The sequence below is a fragment of the Pimephales promelas genome, chromosome 22, assembly GCF_988280905.1.
Source record: "Pimephales promelas chromosome 22, fPimPro1.hap1.1, whole genome shotgun sequence".
Classification (NCBI taxonomy): domain Eukaryota; kingdom Metazoa; phylum Chordata; class Actinopteri; order Cypriniformes; family Leuciscidae; genus Pimephales; species Pimephales promelas.
Window position 1 is genome coordinate 27,079,892 of NC_142790.1, and position 20,157 is coordinate 27,100,048.

A 20,157-nucleotide genomic window follows, 5' to 3' on the forward strand; every position below is an offset into this window, starting at 1 on the left:
CGTTATGAAGAGGACCAATTTTTTACTGAATTGAGAGATTTGCCTGCCATCAAAGCTGTAGATATCAGCAACTAACTCGTCTTACAGACATACTTTGACTTTACAAAGTTCGGAAACTGGTACGTTACACAAAAGGCCACATAAGTGTATTTAAACACCTGAATAATGTAATTATAAGCCACATAAATAATGTATTAACTCACATTTGATGAAGTGATCACTGCACACACACACACACACAGGCATTTTCCAACACTAGCTCACGACCAATTTGTACGAATTCGACGCATGATTAAAAAGTGGCTAATTCGTACTAATTGGTACGGTTTGTCTAAACCCCACGTGATGGTTAGGTTTAGGGGCGGGGTAAGGGGTAGGTCATTCGTACGAATTCATACGAATTGGCCAATTCGTAAAATATGTACGATTTAGCAAAATCTTACTAATTCGTACGAGTGAGGTCGTTACGAATTAGCCACTTTTTAATCATTCGTCGAATTCGTACGACTTGGTCGTGAGATCGGGTTGGCATTTTCCCATTCGGCTCCTCCCGACCTCAGACGTAGGTTTGCAATGCATTTTTCCCGGTGTTTTTCTGTCAATTTCTTTGACAGAAAATGACAGTATATATTTTCCGCCCTTATGAACAACAACTTTGGGCACACGATAAAAACTCCTCGTGGTTTGATCGATTTGAGCAACCATAAACGACGCAAAACATAGGCATTTTGAGTGTGTTATAGTGCTTCCTAAATATAGAAAATCACTTCCTGCCCTCCATCTGCATTTCGCGCCATGGCAACGCAGTGGCGTGACGTCACGTGAAAACAAGCTATTGGAAAATAAGTGACAAGCATTTCGGTGAGCCGTGTATAGCGTTAGATGTAAAACGCGCCCCTTCTAGTTGAAAGCCAACTTTCTTTTAGCTCATTACAAATCTGAGCACCGCTGGGAAACCCTGAAGTTGCACAGTAGGTCCCAGAAAGGGCAAATGATGACCTGGAAAGTTGCCCCACAGCCACTGTGGCCTTGAGCAGGGCTTTTAACCCCAGGACTGCCCTCCTGGTAAGTGGACTTAAGTCACTGTGCATAAAAAGAAGCGTCTGCTAAATAGCCAATAACCAAACATCAAGGAGAGGTCAGTCTAGCCATAGCCTGCCCCTTTCCTCTGAGGGTGTCTATGTGTATCCTCAAATTAGAGTCATCGCAATCAGAATGTCATCTCAGACACAAAGACACCCGCCGACGCGCACATCAAAACACGGAGGATGGAAAACAAACAGCCGATGACTGACAGGTGAGAAAGGTAACTGTCTGCGCTCCGAACACAATTCACAGACTGAGATCTGCCAATAACAGGCTTCCCGCGGGGAAAAGCATGATGAAACATGACCATAATACATAATGCATAGCCTGTTGAGCTTTTGCCAAAGCAAATCACACTCGACGTACAATAGAATAATCCCTTATTTTCCATGGATTAAGCTGTTAAAGATCACAGTCAGCCCTGCGTGTTAGAAGCGCTGTAAATCAGCGGATCAAGTCAATGTGAGGTTGTTTTCATACAGGCAGAGATGAAGGTGACTTTTGTGCATAAGATTGCGATGACATTTCCAGACCCCTTTGATAAGCCCAGTTTTCTTATCTCACGGAGACAGACTTGAGACTACAGCGGGACACCTGCTTACATTACCAGAGACCGTGCAAGATCTTCACTAATGTTATTTAGAGCTATCGATAGCAGGAATCTCTGTTTAAAGTTGGGAATTGTCATATGCTAGGAAAAAAAACACAAAGTACACTTGTTAAAGTCCTGCAGGCCTAAGTACAATAGCATACGTCAGTTTAAAATAAAGTGTAATCGTTATTTTTACAGTGTAATTTCAGTAATAATTTTGTCTACCGTGACTAGTTTACTGTATAGATTTTTTTGCTGCTGTGCCTTTAAGACTTTCATGTAACCTCCTTTTTCACATGTGAAACGAGTTTTAGCTAATTGTTGCTCTCACACATGGGCTGCTGTGGAGCTGAGTTTAGTTTTTAAGCCTCCACACGTCAAATGTTTCATCCAAACTGTGGAGATGCAGACTGAAATTATAAAAGTGATGATGAAAATAAGCTTCAGCCCCTTTAATCTATATAGCATTGGGATTCTTCGGCAGCTCCTACACAGCAAAAGGTTTGGTGAACTTTCATTTTACTTTTACTATTAGTTCTTCTTGTGTTTAGCAATACTCAATGCCTGTTTAACAAGGCAAATCACATTTTGGGCATATTTGCAGTAATAGCCATGCAAATCCTATCTACTATATAATATTATAATATTTAGAATAAACGGTTGTCAAATACTTAGTTGTAAAAACCTCTCCTTACTACTTTAGATTTTATTAGAATTTTGAATTTTTTGAATTTAATGAAATAAATAAAATGTTATTAAAACCTAATTGTACTTTATTTTTTATAAAATACATTTTAATTTTTTTTTAGTTCAAGTTTTAGTAATTTTGTTGTGTTTTGTAATGTTTATGTCAAGTTAAACTAAATAAATGTTCTGAATAAGTTAAAAATCAGTTGTTGTTGTTGTTTTTTTTTTTTTTTTTTTTTTTTTTATAAATGCTGCATTATGGCTACAGTATATGCTTTTTTTTGTCTAAGAAAGACATTTTCTAAAAGTTACAGTATATTTTTTACTTACCTTTTAAACTTTTTTACTTCAAAAGACAAAAGAATTTGACACAAAAATTCCCATATACATATACACCTCATTTTTCATGTAATCACAGGCCATAATGCATGTGGTCATTTGTAATTTTAATATGTCTGGCTTCCTGTGTCATTCGCTTCCAGTTATTTTTAGCTTGATATTGCAACCTGATATTTATCATTACCATATTATTTTAATGAAGTCTAATTATTATAACAGTTATACAGTTTACTGCACTTTGCTATATTCTTCTTGTTTCCGTATAGCTGATAATAAATCGGAAGTCTCACACATTCACAGAAAAAAACTTACATTCGCGTTGAAAAATTGACCAATTCACACGAGTGATTAAAAGGTGGCTAATTCGTACGAATTCGTACGACCTCACTCATATGATTTTGTACGATTTGTCTAAACCCACGTGATATTTACGATTTAGCCAAAATCGTACTAATTCCTACAAGTGAGGTCATTAGCAACCTCGTAAAATTCGTACGAATTGACGTAGCCTAAGTTTGGGTTGGGTGGACAGCCCCAGTTTCACAGACAAGGTTTAAACCTAGTCCCAGACTTAAAGGAGTAGTTCACTTTTAAAAAAAACTTTTGGTGATTTACTCACCCCCATGTCATCCGAGATATGTGACTCTCCTTTTCGAACTCGTTCATCAAAATGGCAAAATCTTTTTTTGAGTCATTTGGTTGATTCAATGAACAAAAAAAAAAGATTGACTCGGAAAAAGATTCGTTCATTTTGATGAACGAGTTCGAACAGGAGAGTCCCGAACGCGCATCACAGAACAGAGCAAGACGACCATTTGAGCCTATAAAACTTAAACTTTTTTTTTTTTTAAATGAGTGATCGTTTCACTTGATAAGACCCTTATTCATCATCTGGTGTCGTTTAAAGCCCTTTGAAGCTGCACGGAATCTCTCATTTGGACCTTGAACCGTTTGGTTCCCATTGAAGTCCATTATATCCTGGAATGTTTTCATCAAAAAAATTAATTTCTTTTCGACTGAAGAAAGCATGACATGGATATCTTGGATGACATGTGGGTGAGTAAATTATCAACAAAAGTTTTGTTTAAAAGTGAACAACTACTAAATGCATGTTTGAGTTGTTTTAACTGAAAGCAACTTCCACTGAAATATCTTAAAATATGTCACTCAGAGTCATTGTTTTGTCTCAAGATGCACACCAGTGATGTTGTTTTCTAAGGCATGTTTATAAAAGCTTCTTAAGGCCTAATCCTGACTTAATCTAAGCCCTGTCTGTGAAACCGGGCCATAGTGTACGAAGTGGCATGGGTGTGGCTTGCTGTCTGTGATGAAGGGGCAGGGCTGGTTGTGATTGGTGGAATCATATTAGCAATCTCCTCCCAGACTTTTGCGTAACTCGGTTCATGTAAATGTCAGAGTTTGCAATGTCAAGGCTTCAGGTAAACGTGGCGCAGAGCAGATGAGGACATTAGTTTGCCCATCCTCTCATCGCCAATGACACCAGCAGCAGCTCAGTCTCAGTTTGACGCAAGTTCACAGAAGTCAGACGAGTAACAGATCTCACCTTTAGCTGTGAGCGAGACGCAGGCCCGCTGAGCTCGGACTGGCAGGTGGGCTGCATGTGGCTCGTGTAAAGTGCCAGCTGATGCTTTATCTGTTCCTACAGCCTCCAAACTGCAAATGACAAATAGAAACGCTGCTGGGATCTAATGTCACGTACTGTAGCTGTAATTTAGATTTACTTGTGTGAAAATGTGTGAAATTTGCTTTTAGATTGTTTCAGAGGTGCACATGTTTGTGATATTGCTATTAAAGGGGCAGATTGCCCATTCTCGAGACACATTAAAGGGATAGTTCACCCAAAAATGAAAATCCTGTCATCATTTACTCACCTTCAAGCAGCAGAACATAAAGATATTTTCAAAAAAAACTTTGGAAATCTAACGAAATCGCAAGCCATTGATTTTTATAGTCTTTCACACAGGATTTGAACGACCTGAAAGTGAGTAAATGATGACAGAAATTAACTATCAAAGTGCTCAAGTATAGCATTATCCAGACAGCAAAATGGTGCGTACGTGTAGATTCAACGCGTACCAGATGTGGGCCGGATCTGGGCCGACACTATGTTGCTGTCTGGGTATTTAGGTCATGTTGGTTATTTACAAGTGTTGCCAAGAATTCATGGAAACACACATATTCGCTCATTTCAAGCACTAAAGCCCACTTTTATCACCATATTTTAAGTGAAATTCGGTATATCTAGGAAGTGCCGCCATACACCCCAAAATTCACGCTCGCTGACAAACACACACAAAGCAGCTGTCACTTCTCATTAGGTGGGTGTTTTCCAGCTGAGTTGGTGTGATAGGGCTGGGTGACTCGACCAGCGACAGTGTGTTATGATGTGGACACACCCGTAGGCGAGAGAAAGAGGTGGGTGGGGCCATATCTACAGGACACACACACACACACACACAGTTACTCCCTGTAAACGGACTCAAATGCTTCACTGTTGCAGGCCATCCCATACAAACCACAAACCAGCAGTGTAAGGGTGGATATCGTGAAAACCGTCATGAACATATCTGGGTCTCGCCAAAGTCAAAAAAAAAAAAAAAAGAACTTGATAAAAAAAAGCCTATTTTTAGGACCAATATGAAATTTTCAATTATCCACCAGTTCACCATTTTCCGAAATATTTTCTTCAAGGATGAATTGAATTGATCAAAAGGGATTGTAAAGATTATTCAAATTCAAGATAATTTCAAGGTTATTCAATTACAAGACTTTTCAAGTTTTCTGTTTGCTGTTCTTTTGAACTTTCTATTCACCAAATAGCCAATTTTATAATAATAATACGTTTTCTTCGCACATCTGTTTTCAACATTGACACTGATTAGAAAATTGTAGAATCATAGTGATTTCTGAAGGATCATGTGACACTGAAGACTGGAGTAATGATACTGAAAAATCAGCTTTGATCACATTATAATAATATTATAACTATAATATAGACCTGTTTACAGTTGGTAAACATGGGGAAGTTTTTTTGTGGGCGGAGCTTAGGTGGAGGCAGAAAGATCCATCTGGCCGCTTCACTAACGCTAGTTAGCTAGGATTGTTAGCTTATTTTTTAACAATGACTGGAGAAAATCCGATATTATCTTAATGTGTAAGGTCACTCAGTGTAATGACATTTTAATTATAATAATATTTCACAATATTAATGTTTTTCACAATATATATATATATATACGTATGTACTGTATGTGTATGTATACACATAGATAAAAAATTTCATCACCATGCAAAAAAAATTAGGCTTCATTTCTTTTACGCCAAAAATATAATTTCTTATTTTGTTTCTTGTTATTTTTGCAGTTGATATTTCTGTGAATTTCACTCGTAAGTAACATTTCCCAAAGTGACAGTGTTCAAAAAGTTTACTTTTCACTCTAGTTACTTTACATCTGGATATGCAGACACTTGATTCTGTTTAGATGAACATCTGACAGAACTGCTCTCTCTCTCTCACACACACACACACACACACACCATCATCATCTATTCCATTAAGACAGATGCACAATCTTAAAACCTTGACCATCTCTCACACACACACACACACACAGAGGTCTTACTGTGCAGGGCCGCTGGCCCGCGTCACTCTGTGTTAGCATAAGAACAGCTTATTACAGACAGAGAACATCACCATGGGCCAAGCCTGAAGATGAAGAGAAGTGAGTGAAGAAGACAGAGAGAGAGAACTCACAACTGCCTGCCATATCTGTGTGTCCATCAGATGCACATGTTTATTACTCATATTTCCACTGTGAGAGGAACATATACACTCTTACTAATGTAGCTAGATCAACAAAACCAAACAACCTGAACATGTGCATTTATACCCACCTTAAATCAGGTTAAAAGAAATAGCTCTTTAAAATAACAACTGCAGGTTACCAAAATGAAAACTTGCATAATTTCCCCAATCCGACGTTTGCTTATGTCAAAGTGTGATTTTCCTGTTGACATCGGTCATTCAGCATCACAAAGAGTGAATTTAGTACAGCAGATGATGTTGTATGATGTTGTTTAATTCAGATATAGATCAAAAAAATGATGTTCACAAAGAGCAGCAGAAGATACTGATACATTCCATTTTGTGAAAGCGTGAATTCATAATTAACAAACAAATGTGTATTGAGGTAAAAAAAAAAAAAGTTGCATTGTTGTCAGTTCTATTTTATACAATATATTACACTTAAGATGAATCACAGTTATTGTGTTGATAGTTACGCAGCCTGCGCTAGACGTACCGTACAATCCACAGAAATCACATAATACAACTGTGTGCAGTAACCGTCAATATGGAGATTTCACAGATGTAGCTCAGGCTGCAAACTAGCTGTCGGTGGTGAGGTCAAGTGAGGTTAGACATCCAATAAAACCCTAACACAACTTAAAATGTTGAAATAAAAAATCCTATTCTTTATTGTTTTCAGACTGAAATGAAAATTCTGTCATCATTTACTCGTCATTCCAAACCTGAATGAGTTTAGGCGTTAGATTAGAGTGAAAGTCAATGGGGTCCAATGTTGTTAGGCATTTCTTCAAAAAGCAAGGAATGCATACAGGAGTGAGTGATGACAGAAGTTCAGTTTTGGGTGAACATAGAGTTCTGTATGTTTGCTAAGAGACGAGCAGTCTGACTGTATACAGGAACAGGCCGCCGAGCCCGGCGACGGCTGCCACGGCGACCGCCCTGACGACCAGAAACTCCATGGAGTCCTCCAGCTTGGTGTGCAGTCGCAGCACCTGTCTGTGAGTGTCCTCGCGAGAGCCCGAGTTCTCGATCACGTGACTGGCCAGTCCGCGCTTCTCTTTGAGGGGCATCTGAGCGCCAGTTCTCTTTTCGGCCTCCTCCTGACTCAAACCATCCCTCTGCATGAGTCGGGACAGCTGCGTCGCCGGATCACTGCCAAAATACACACTCGTCAGGTGGAGACTTCAGTGTTGGCTCACACTTGGTAAGACTTTACTTTACAGTGTCCTTGTTACATATGTTACATGTACTTACCATAGTAATAATAGTAAATTATGCATAATTACATGCAACTAACCCTCAACTAAATCTAATCCTACTATAGTAAGTACATTAATATTACTCAGAACTTACATATATAATTACACTGTAACAATGACACCTTAAAATAAAGTGTAATCCTTTATTTTAAGGTGACTTAGTTGCATTGTACTTACTCAAATAAGTACAGAGTAATATTTTGGTTTGGTTTAGGGTTATTTACTTGCAATTATGTATAATTTACTGTTATTACTATAGTAAGTAGTAACTACGTCACCTTAAAATAAAGTGTTACCCATAAAGTGTTACCTAAAACTATTAAAAAGTCATTGCAAAGCTGGAAAAGTAAACGCAAACCTCCATGAAAATTTGAAATTGGCAGCCGAAAAAAGTACTAAAACTAAAATAAATATTAAATTAATATTATAGCTAAATTTGTATAAATAAATTAAAGCTAAATAGAAATATTGAAAAAATATAAATGAACATTAAATTACTAAAAAAGTGAATGAAAACCTTTAGAATTGTAATATAAACTTAAAAGTAACCCAACATGACTCGTGTTACAATGATTTATGAAGAAAGACTTAAAAATGTTTATGTATATCATACCAGTATACGACAACAGTGTGGGTTAGGAACCGAGTGAGACGTCGAGTTTCGAAAAGCAGCGGCACATCCAAAATCACATACCTGTAGCCTAAAGAACAACACACACAAGCGTTTATTCACGAGACTCATGCCTGCTCATCATAATGTGCTTTGAGTGTGAGTGTACCTTTGATGAAGTACAGCAGTATTTGTTTGAACATTTCTTTATGTATTTCTGGGTGTGTGATGGAGTTCAGAAGTCTTCGCTTCTCTGGGTTGGAGAAGATTATCTGCCCCAGTTTCTGTCTGTCAATCTCGCCATTGTCTAACAATATTTCCCGTCCAAAGTGCCGTAAAATCAGTCTGTACGCTGGGCTCTGGGGCTTCACCACTGAAGCACAGAGAAAAAACACACAAATAAAGCACGCATATAAAAACACAACATATATAAACAGCACTAAACACCTTTTCGGGCAACCAGATCTGCATCGATGACAGGACAGCCTAGCTCTTTGAGTTGAGAAGACACTGTGCTCTTCCCTGAGGCGATCCCTCCGGTTAACCCCACCAGAAACATGCTGAAACACAGAAAGCATCATTTACCAATTATCATTATCATTTAGAGTATGTGCTTCAAGATTATTGATCACTGGCGCTCTCTAGCGGCCACCACTGGAATTTCAATTAAAAATTGGGCTCATTAATATGCATTTACAGGAGCTGTAGGAAACATGACAGACTCAAACAACATTTCTAATAATAATAACTAACATTACGATTGTTGAATTGTTTATATCTGTACATTGAGCGGTAAAACACAAGTTAAATCAGTTGACAAATTTAGCTTCGCGAAGCTAAATTTGTCAACTGATTTAACTTGTGTTTTAAAATGACATTTTAAAATGTTAAAAATATACAGAAAGCGCAGTTACCCAACAGCAATGACCTACTTATGCTGTAAACAGAGATTATAAAAGCGTTTCTGCATACATTTACACGAAAATAAAGACGAACCTCAAAGAAATCCCAAAACACAAATCTCGCGCTTAATGGGGGGTTTCTAAAGGGTTTGACGACTCTTTAATAATACTAAATAAATATATTCCCATTATTTGTGTACATAACATTGACCTGTTCGCTTGAAAGCAATGTTTTGCTCTTCCTCGTCTCGGTAAATAATTCAACACAGCACATTATTAGCGCCGACACGCGGCCTGGAGCTAACGACAAGTCTAAATGTGAAGCCTAAGCAAAGCTTTTTACAGGAAAACCTAATTAATTAATCCCTGCCTGAACCAACAAACTGGTTTACCATTGGCTGTAGTATTATACAATGACAACAGGTAGACCTACAGTATGTTGACGAGTAGAAATGGCTGATTTTAAAGAGGCTTTATTGACCTTGCTCTATTTTGACATTTTGTTGTTTTCTTATCACTATGCTGCCTGTACGCTTGGTAGATGCTGATTAGTTGTCTTTTAATCTACAACTCTTGGTTGTGTTGTCTATATTTTATCGCAGGATTCACACCACCCTGCCTTGGAGATGAAACACAAACACAGATGGTCAACCCAACTGGATCTACAAGTTTGTCCTGATCAAACGCACTTGCATCTAGTTTTCAAGTGAGCATGCTGACTTTGACCATGTTTAACTAGATATAGAAATTTCTGAGAAAAGTCTTTGCATTTTAAAGCTTGCCCTATGATAAGGAGTGGAACTATATGATTTAGATCAAATGTTATCAAGACCAGACTTTCAGGAAAAAATCATTTGAATTCTGGGTAAATAAAATGTATTTCTATTAGTATCTAGTCTCACAGGTCATTATTGTGAAATCTTTGTGTGAAATATTTTCATATTATTAAAAAATGAATAATATATCACATCAATGCAATTTGTAATGATCCATTGCATTAGCTGGCAATGAAAGTTTTTTTAAAAAAATAAACGTTTATACTCTAAAATATGATCGACAGCTGATCTGAACAGAAAATGAAGGGAAAAACCCACAAGAAATGGAATTTCTTTATTTTAGCACATGACTTTCGGACACGTCAGAAGTGAAACAGTCCATTTCACATGTGATCTTTCGAGGATATTATGAACAAATTATAAAAAATGCAAAAGATCCATCTGTTAGATTTCAGAACAATTAAGCAAAGCTGTTGTGCACAATGGAAACAACATCATATCAGAGTCATATTCAGTCAAAGAGAGAAATATTTACACAGTACAGAGGGAAGTGTGTTTTAGAGCACCACGTGTACATTGACAAAGGCATAGAGATTTCCTGTGTAAATGAACAAAATCTGAACAGATGGAAGAAGTGAATGGCTTTTGATTTCAGCTCTTATTGGTTTGAGTAAAACTCATGCTAAAAAGAGTGTGCAAATCTAAACTCAATGAAATTGTGGGTGTGTTTTTATACATTTTGAGACTACTGTATGTTAGGATTAGGGGTGTCAGCACTTACAGTGTATAATCCTCTGTAGAAATCCACTTAAGCTAGATTTTAAATTTCACTCTTAATCGCCAACTTTGTGATGAATAATCCAGAGCTTAATCTCAGTTCCAGTCAAACTTGTGTAATAGTTATTATAAGGAAGAAAGGATGGGTTGCAAAACAAGTGACACACATATGAGACATGTTGCAACCGTGCTGTCATTTGTTGTGAGTTGACAGTCATTGCAGGAGACAGCATTAATCACTGGTCTACATGTGATTGGCATCCGATCAGCATGAGCCGAGCTATTTTTATTAAAAGTCTCTTTCCTATCATGTTTGATAGTCATCAAATAGCTCTCAGCCGTCGTGCTCCATACGGTACCCTGTAAATCTGCCTTAATTATTCATAAAATGTTGCTTATACAAGTGTTGTGCTTGTTTTGATGATGGTTAACACGAGTCAAATAATTATGTTTTTTAAAAAATTGTCCATAGAAAAGTAACAAATAAAGAAGTGTCACAAATATCTGAATGGCTTTTTAAAATGAGCAAAGTCAGATTTTTTTTCACAGTTACAGACAGCGTGAATATTAACAGCGCTGGGAAAGTTGTGACCTGTAAACTGGTATAGAATATTTCAAGTTGGCATTTGAAATTTTGGCAAATTTCTTCCCATTAGGCATCAATATACGATGCATCTATAGCATCCACCTTCATGCTTCAATAGTGTCTATTTTAATTTCTTGGCATAAAAATCTGCTAGTTATCTCATGCACATATAGGCTATCATACATATACACAAAATGCTAATTACTCTCTTTTAAACAAATGTAAGGCTGACTAAAAATGCTAATTGTGGGGAATATACATTCATTTCTACTGTATCACAGTCAATGCTTTTTCATTGTCCGTGAGAACAGGGTCCCATTGAAATACCTAATCTGGAATCAGCTTTTCCTAAACAAATTGGAGTATTAGGTGTATTGGAGTGAAAAATGTGGTTTCATATTACAATAAATCAGAACGCATTATGTAACAACTTGATATATCGTCACATCACACATAAATGTGAACATAAAAAGCCTTCCTCAATCTACTTAAGATAATTAAGGACTGACGGTAAAAAATCTGGAATGTTTGAAATCTGACTTGTACATTTCAGATGGAAGATTGAATGAGGGATTGACATCAAAAATTATTGAGTATTGAAGGTAGAAGAACGAAGGGATACCAATAAATATACTGCATTAGAACATAAGGAAACAACATGACGTTCTGGAGACATCAAGTTCTTGATTAAAGACACAAGCTAAAATCCATCCATCCAAAAAGTTATGTATCCGCAAATCATTGAGAGTGAAAAGGTACTTTTGGATCCAATAGTTTGCAAGAGTCTAATTGGTGTGGAAATGCCCGTAGACTTTAAGACAAAGTCTTCCTCTTTGTGTGTTGATGTGTTGTGCTTTAATGCACTCGCCCTCCTTATTTTTTGGAAACGTCAATCAAATTATCATTTGTAAAACTTTCAATTCGAGTCATTATCAATTCACATCTTCTAATTGGTCAAGGCAGCTGCTGGGATTGGTTTTCTCACTCTACTTCTTGGCATTGAACACCATAAGTGGGCGCTCTTCAATACGCTGCCAGGGACTTTTCTTGTTCTCGTCTTTATCGTCGAGGTCGTTGTCGTCTTCTGGGCTGGTGACAGAGTCACGTTGCGTTTCGCTGTTGCTGCTACGTGAGCTGTTACCCCTGCTTCGACCCCTTCTCGGCATTGAAGACCCCCTTGGTTCCTCGGGACCGTCATCCAAAAGAGGGGTCAAAGGGTTCTCCAGTGGCGAACTGGCCCCCATGCGGCTCACTCCTCCACTGAGGTCCAGAGGGTCATGATAGCTTGGTTTAAAGTAGTGTTTCCCGCCACTTGTACCTCCATGGCCCTTGCGCCCGCTTCCGTGGTGTTCCTCTTTGGTCTTGCGACCGGACGCGGATTTGCGGTCGTGTTGGGTATCGTGGAGACTTGTATCGCCGTTTCGGTCTTTACTGCTCCCGGCAGGGGCGCTCAATGTGCTTTGTGCGCTGTGGTTTCCGCTGTGCGTGCCTCCGTGGCCGAGATCAGCCCCTACATCTATGTACGAGTGGCGTACGTGAGCGTTGGCACGGCCGTCGAGTGATATAAACCAGGCGCGAGGATGTTGCTTAACCCCCAGCTCCAGAAGCTTCTTCTCTGTGAGGGCTTGTAGCTCCCCATTCATCTGCGAAATGGTGGAGTCGTTGAACAAAACAGGGATGTGAACCGGTCCGGGTGTTCCACTTGAAGGCCAAACACTATCATCTGAGCCTGCTGGAGATGCTCCTTGTTGGGCTTCTGAATGACCTGAACCGGGGGTCTGGCCTTGGTGGTTTTGGCCTTGAATCCCGCTGCTGGTTCCCTGTGAACTCTGTCCGTCTCTGTCTGCCTGGTTCGCTCCATCCTTTCCCTGATCTGTGGCGCCGAACTCTGACGAGAGCCTCATGTAGTGGGCGGGAATCACAAGAGTTGGTACCATAGAACGGTACATGTTCTCCTTCATCTGATCCAATGAGCTGCAGAATATAATCTGACCTGGTTGCGTGTTGAGCGACGTTGGGCGAGCAAGGTGATCTGGCCCTTGCAAAACCTGCGAGTACTCCGGTGGCTTGTCAGCGATTGGTGGAGAAGGCGGATCAGACGTGTAGCCACGGTTATCATTGACTACGTGCCTCCGGCGATAGTCGTCCTTCTCGCCAGGGCTGTAGTTGCGTCCGTAGTCCTCATGTAGAAGACTGCTGTCCAGATTGCTTGTATCTGTGGATCGATGCACCTTCATGGGGAAGCTCTCTGCATTTCTTTGGGCACCTTTGGACTGCTTGGTCTTGGAGGAATGCCGGAGCTTATGGGCAGGAACGTTTCTGGAAAACTCTTCCCGAGCACTCTTGAAGGCATGGGATGGGGATCCCTCGGATTTGTTGGCGTCCAAGTTGCCATTGGAGGCAGCGGGTTCAGCATGGCCACCACAGATGAGGTTCAAGTGGGACATGGAGGTGCCTTGGTCCCGTTTGGATCCGTTCAAACCAGATGGACCTTGAACCTGTTTCTGCTGCCGTCGGGGCTTTAGACACTTTCGTCTGGAAAATAAATATTGAGATTTAGTAATCTTGTAATCTTACAATCAACCCAGGTTCAGTGGGAAGACATGCCTGACATCCTGCAAAATGATTTTATAGTATGTCACTTCTTTCATATTTTAACAATATTTTCAAATTGAAATGTCCTGTGAGTGGTGCTAAAAGCGCGTTCAGTTTTATTCAAAACCGATTAACATGTGGAAATGTTAAGCAAACATAAGATGAAAATGCATTTGCTGAAGCAACCATGCCTTTTTAGTTTGCAAATTCAAAACGTATTTGTTTACAAATCATACACATGTGGTAAAGGTCGTGTTTTGAGGTCATAATAACATACTATTGTGTAAGGAACTTTATTAATCAATAATCTGCCCCTTTAATCATAATCAGCTGGAAACGACAGTGAATTGTATGTATTATAGACTGTGAAAAAAGCTTCCGCTTCCGTCCACTGTACAAAAATGAAGCAAAAATATCCCAGTTCAGGAAATACTTAGTTCGGAGCCCGAGTCTAAACCTGAGGTGGATCACTTCCACAGACTCAATCGCAAGCACAGCTGTCAATCATGAAAAACGAACTAAAACCAAACTTATTGGGAAACGAACACTTGAACATACAGCTGCGTGATGAGAACTACTGTACCTAAAATGACCTAAACCATCTTTGGGAAAAAATTATTTGAAATGTAATAGGATTTTTTAGTTTGGCCAGAGCCCGTCTAACGGAAAGCCTTGACACTTCCTATTAGCCCCATTGTGTATCATCTTGGTTGCAGTTCCATTAGAATTCCACTGGAGGTGATCGCGGGCGAGAGCAGAATGAATGGGAGTCTATGGGGCTAAACGGCTAAATGTGTCTCTTTCTCCTTCTTGTCGTTAAATCAACAGATTTTATTGTTGATTCCGCAATTTCAATATAGATTATAGGCCAAAAGTTGAATGAACGAGTACTTGTGTCCTTTTGATTTCTTACAGGTTAGGCTGTTGTTGGCCGGAACACGCTAGCATTCTGCAATTGTGTGACGTCATCACGTTTTTGAACGGATTTTTAGAACGGATAAGTGAACTTAAAAATGCAATTTTCAGCTGAGTGTATTTTCTTAGCCCTCCCCTTTGAATGCAACTTTAAAATTACTTGACAAAAAACTACATCCCGAGAAAAGTGGATTTCTGGGGGTGAAACCCCATTGACTCCCATTCATTCTGCACTTGACCGCGAGCGTCCCCGCATGGACAGAGACGTGTTACTGCAGCCAGTCCAGAAACCGGAAGTGACCAGCCAGTGCCAATTCTCTTCAATTAGACATTCTCTGGTTTGGCTTGCATCCCATTTGCTTACATGGAGAGGGCGGGGTTTAAGACCTATCCTGCAGTCAGCCACCAGGGGGCGATCAAAATGCTTCCCTTTCAAAATGTGTGCGGCACACTTGGTATGTATAAATACTTTTTTGGTTAAAACATTTTTAGGAGAGGGCATGTTCTTCCACTGAGCCTATTTTGCTTGTAATAACACATGCTTTAGACAAACTAGTACACACCTGCAGTAGTAGAGTAGGACACAGAGTAAGACTAGTACCAGCAGTGCCAGAGATCCCAGGATGGACAGCAGGAAGAAGGTGTGGTAGGCCGTGATATCCCTCAGGCCTGGGTGAGACAAACCTGAGCCTAGAGTTCAAATACAAAGCATTCATTCGTGTGCTTTTTTTGTTGTTGGCAAAAACCAGTGCGGTTGCATTTGAGTATATCACCTGCTGAAGAACGGAAGGCTGCGATCCAGTAGCCAAGCTGGGAGGCAGTGAAGTCCCACGTTAGCTGTGTTCCCTCTCGAGTGATAAATCCTGTTCCATTTCGTACCCATAGTCCTAAGGAACAAACACATAGCATTATTTAGAAAATGATTAGCTAGCATTGATTGGGCTTTAGCAGGACTTTCTGGAGGTCTTTGTTGAATAAAAGCATGTCTGGTTCAGGATTTTGGACATTGGGCCTCATTTCCAAGTTAGTCCAAGGCGAGATTCTCTGATCACTGTGATCGCCTATATAATCCTGCACAGTGAAATAAATAAGAGGGATTCAGGACGGACTTTGAGACAGACGTCATGCGCGTTCACGCTCGCCTGGCTATGTCTGTGTATTCGCCGCCATTCTCCGTATCAGCGAAGACAACTCGAGCGGCAAAATTTTAGTCAACTTTCGGCAAAAGTAGAAGATGGATTCAAAGAGACCGGCTTGTAGTTCATTCCAAACCCCGACGCAAACTCCACGTCAAACAAAGAAAAAAAAGCTTTTGTCTAGTGCCAGGCGTCGGAATAAGACGAGAGTCGACGTCGGGAAGCTTTCAACAAATGGAGAGATCTCCGGTCGGCTCTAGGGCTCAGACGGGATCAAAGTAATAACTTTGTTCATGAACGTGTTTCCATAATAACACAATCATAAGTGGATACAGTAAACACATAAAACAGTTCAACATGGAGACAGATGGAAACAAAAAACGAAGTTTTCCCCTCACACACACATAAGTGTGTAATTTACTCAAATGCGTTTCCTTTATATTAAAAATGACTTGCAGATCTGAAGACATTATGACTTTAACAAAAGATTTGTGCGGCTGATGCTCCTTTGGTTATGATCAGCTCATGCAAGCGTGTGTGTGTGTGGTCCATGAGCGTGCACACCTCTGGTTGCAGTTTCGCTTGTCGCCAGAGGGGGCGTAGTTCTGCAAAAACTCAGAGACTTGCGCAATGCACCTTTAAAGATGATAGTACATACCTGTCTTGGTGTCGTACATCCATACAGGAATGCTGGTTGCAGATCGTATGCGAGTATCAGAAGGCAGAGGCACGGAGATGTGAACGGGCTCGCTGACCTCAACCGCTCGACCCTCGCGGTCAAACAGTTGTGCACTGACCGCTGCTATCGTTGTCAGGTCCGTCCAGCCGTTCTCTCCTCCTTAGCACAGTTACACCATCATGAATATACGGCATTGTCTACAGACCTCTTTCATACTGCAAGACTCTCTTATCTCACAATTTTTAGTCTTATATAGAAAGACTGTTTTTCGGACCTGTGTTGTTTGGTTCCAGAGCGAGTGGATAAGGGAATGAGTTGATTTCATTCTGCTCTCTGGCTGTTGTTAATACTGCGGTCAGTTCTGTGTAGGAGGAGTTAAACTGTAGGCTCCGCCTTGGAACTTGCAGCCATGGCTGGCTCCGCCCACCTGAAGGTTTAAACAGTAATAGAATACAGTACATTAGCGCCCGCCCCCTTTTTCAGCAGCACTGGTTCTAGGAGTATTTTTTCCATTCATTTTTCACAAAAAGTCATTTTTAAAGAAGCCATGAACCAAGATAATCAGCTACGAGGTGAATCACTACAAACTTTGATTTGAAACAAAAAAGGACAAAAATGGACAAAAATACAAAGGAACAAGCCTGTGTACTTTATGTATTTAGTGAGACAAAGAACTACAATGAAGAATTGCGAACAGCATAATCGAATTAAAAATGATGGAGAAACAAAACTACTCATTTACAATCGATTGCATCATTCACAGTGCTTCGTGGGAGTGGGCGGAGCTAAAGACTGTTGCTTGTTTCCACTCTCTGATTGGTGGAATTTTCTGTACAGCATCATGGGTAATGTAGTTTTTCACCACAGATTCCACTGTTAAACATGATTATTTTAAAACTAAGTTGAAATCTTGCGGGATGACGTCTTCAACAGAAGCAAATACCATTGATTAACAACCTTGTAGCTCACAATAACTTTACTACTTTTATTATAAAGATTAATACGCCACATAATTAAAAAGTCATGGCCGAAATGTGTTTATTGGTAAATCGATGGTATTTGAGGTGGATTTTCTGAGGTGGTTTTGGATTTTCCACATTATTTGGAGACTTTGAAGTCACACAGAAATGTTCATTAATGGAATGTACACAATCTTTTTCAAAAATGTTCCTTTTTTGATGTTTTGTATGGGTATACAATATGTTTATACAAAAGTTTGTGTAAACCAACATTACATACTAGACTGAATTCTTAAGTTTGGTAACCAAGTAAATTTTGGCATAGAAATGTCTTCTAATGTGTGAGTATGACAACTAAGGCCATCTCTGCGTTGGATAAAAGCGTATGATAAATCACTAAATGTAATGTACGCTGGGTTACCACTTAGGCAATTCACTTCCTTTGTTCTAACATTTTGTGAAATGTAAGCCTCTCCAAAGCACAGCACAGATAACCTTAGAAATGGCTGTCTTTACTCCACAATAAATGCCCTATGATTACAGTGGAATTGGAGCAATTAGATAGCAGATTCAGATGCCAAAAGATTCTGTAATGGCATTAGGATATTTCTGCTGTTGCTATGGTGACAGCTGCAGGAAACTGAAGTGTCAAGTTGACATAAGTTGAAAGCTTTAAAGAGAAGACAATATTGATATATGGACACATGCCATGCATTTGTCAACTCGGTGTCACTTTTTCGTAACCCACAGCCCTTAATAATAATCAAATATTTTGTAATAATCGTGTGTATATATATACAGTATATATATATACAAGTTGCTTTAAAGGTCACAGATGTTTCCTTACTTGGGGAGCCATGAAAGACCTGGATGACATCATCATATAGGATCAGTGTGCCAGGCTTCTGGGCCATCAGGTAAAGACTGACAGAGGCATATACTAACAGAGAGAGAGAGAGATTTGTTTAAAAAAATGATAATGGACATCAATATCAACTTCACTTACAGTATATCAGAATTGACAGATTTTTACAGATTCGCTATATTTACTCACAGGGTACGCGGCTGGCGTGCCAGGGCACTGAGCTGGTGAGGTAATCTCTCTGAGATGCCGTAATGATTACCCATGTTCCTGTGCGGTACAGAAAGCTGACCACCTGTACGCCATCACTGCCTGCTTTGCTTTGTGCCAGCACACTCTGGTTCCCATGAACCGTAATATCAGCGTTGGACAGGGGTGAAAGATCACCGCCGTCAAACACCTGGACCCTCACCTGCACCTCTGAGAGGGATAAAACAAGTTCACATAGCACTAGCATTATCATATTTACATTCAGAAATAGGAAGTCAAACATCATGGTCCTATTATAAGATGCACTAAAACCTCTTAGATTTGAGCACAGACAGCTTCATGATTCTCATAAAAAAAAATATGAGGCAGCTCTCAAACTGCATTCACAGCTCACTCTGGAACAATAGCATGCAATCATATAGACAGCTGAAGTAATAAATAAGCACACTTCTATAATGTGGCTGTAATTAGAAAATCTTAGATTTGCATGATTGACAGGCACACCAAAAGCTGTTTAGATTCAATATACGTTTTTGTGCAGCCAACAGCTTAGGAATGTCTAACAGGGAAAGGCCAGTATTGCAATAACATACACTTATTGTTTCTGGTCTATAAAGCCATGCGAGGCATTTAGAGTAAAATTCGTCAAAATCTGCATTTCAGATTTTGCATTTAGCAATCAGAGGCTGATGTATACAAATGATATGCTTTTGCATTCGTATTTAGCGCGTTTGCTCGATGTTTTACAAATAAAATAGCCCACCACCACTCCCTCATCCAGACCCGCTATGCGCCCCTTTATTCTCCACTCACCGAGAGCTTCCCTTTCAGGGATCGATTTGCCAGCTGTCCCTTTGAAACCGGACAAAAATAGAAAGAAAATAAAACGAGAGAGCAAAAAGGATGGCATCTTGAAAGCTACATCGCTGTTTCCACCTCGTCAGCCATTTGTGTACGTGTTTTTTCAGACATGGTCGCCAGCATCCTTCTGTGTGATGCGGGATGCTGCGCTGCCGCCTGTCGTTGTCAGTGGATGGAAGAGGAGAAACAGCGGCCTCGTGCGGTCAAATTGAGCAGCGCTTTAAAAAAAATCCTACTATATCAATATTGTTTGTTTTGAGAAGAATTTGTTCTGTTTGTGTTTGCTTAACCCTCATTTTATCCCTGGGGTCAATATGACCCCAATCGACTTTTCCGAAGTAAATAAACATGGTTCCCTTGATCTCAGATGCATACATTTTTTTGACTTCTTCTACATTAGCCTATCTATATACACACACACACACAAAAAAAAACTGGGCTTGATTCGGTTGTTCTAAAGGTATGTAAAAAAGTCACACTCAATACCATCTATCTAT

At 39.7% G+C, this 20,157-nt stretch overlaps 2 protein-coding genes across 3 annotated transcripts; both read right to left on the minus strand.

Moving 5' to 3' along the window:
- Positions 1-7,221: 7,221 nt before the first annotated feature.
- On the minus strand, positions 7,222-9,609 carry dcakd (dephospho-CoA kinase domain containing). 2 transcript variants are annotated; one of them, XM_039685181.2, is made up of 5 exons: positions 9,516-9,609; positions 8,850-8,962; positions 8,572-8,775; positions 8,406-8,493; positions 7,222-7,685 (listed from the first exon to the last, which is right to left on the minus strand). In XM_039685181.2, the coding sequence occupies exons 2-5, from the start codon at positions 8,959-8,961 to the stop codon at positions 7,400-7,402; spliced, it is 690 nt and encodes a 229-aa protein (XP_039541115.1). In that variant the 5' UTR covers position 8,962; positions 9,516-9,609; the 3' UTR covers positions 7,222-7,399. The 2 variants fall into 2 exon arrangements, with proteins under 2 accessions (XP_039541115.1, XP_039541113.1); XM_039685179.2 differs by having other exon boundaries at positions 9,399-9,560.
- A 788-nt stretch (positions 9,610-10,397) lies between these two features.
- fam171a2b (family with sequence similarity 171 member A2b) lies at positions 10,398-19,837 on the minus strand. The gene is made up of 8 exons (XM_039685112.2): positions 19,613-19,837; positions 18,782-19,009; positions 18,575-18,667; positions 17,043-17,195; positions 16,748-16,927; positions 15,727-15,840; positions 15,517-15,643; positions 10,398-13,978 (listed from the first exon to the last, which is right to left on the minus strand). The coding sequence occupies exons 1-8, from the start codon at positions 19,707-19,709 to the stop codon at positions 12,430-12,432; spliced, it is 2,541 nt and encodes an 846-aa protein (XP_039541046.1). The 5' UTR covers positions 19,710-19,837; the 3' UTR covers positions 10,398-12,429.
- Positions 19,838-20,157: the final 320 nt, after the last annotated feature.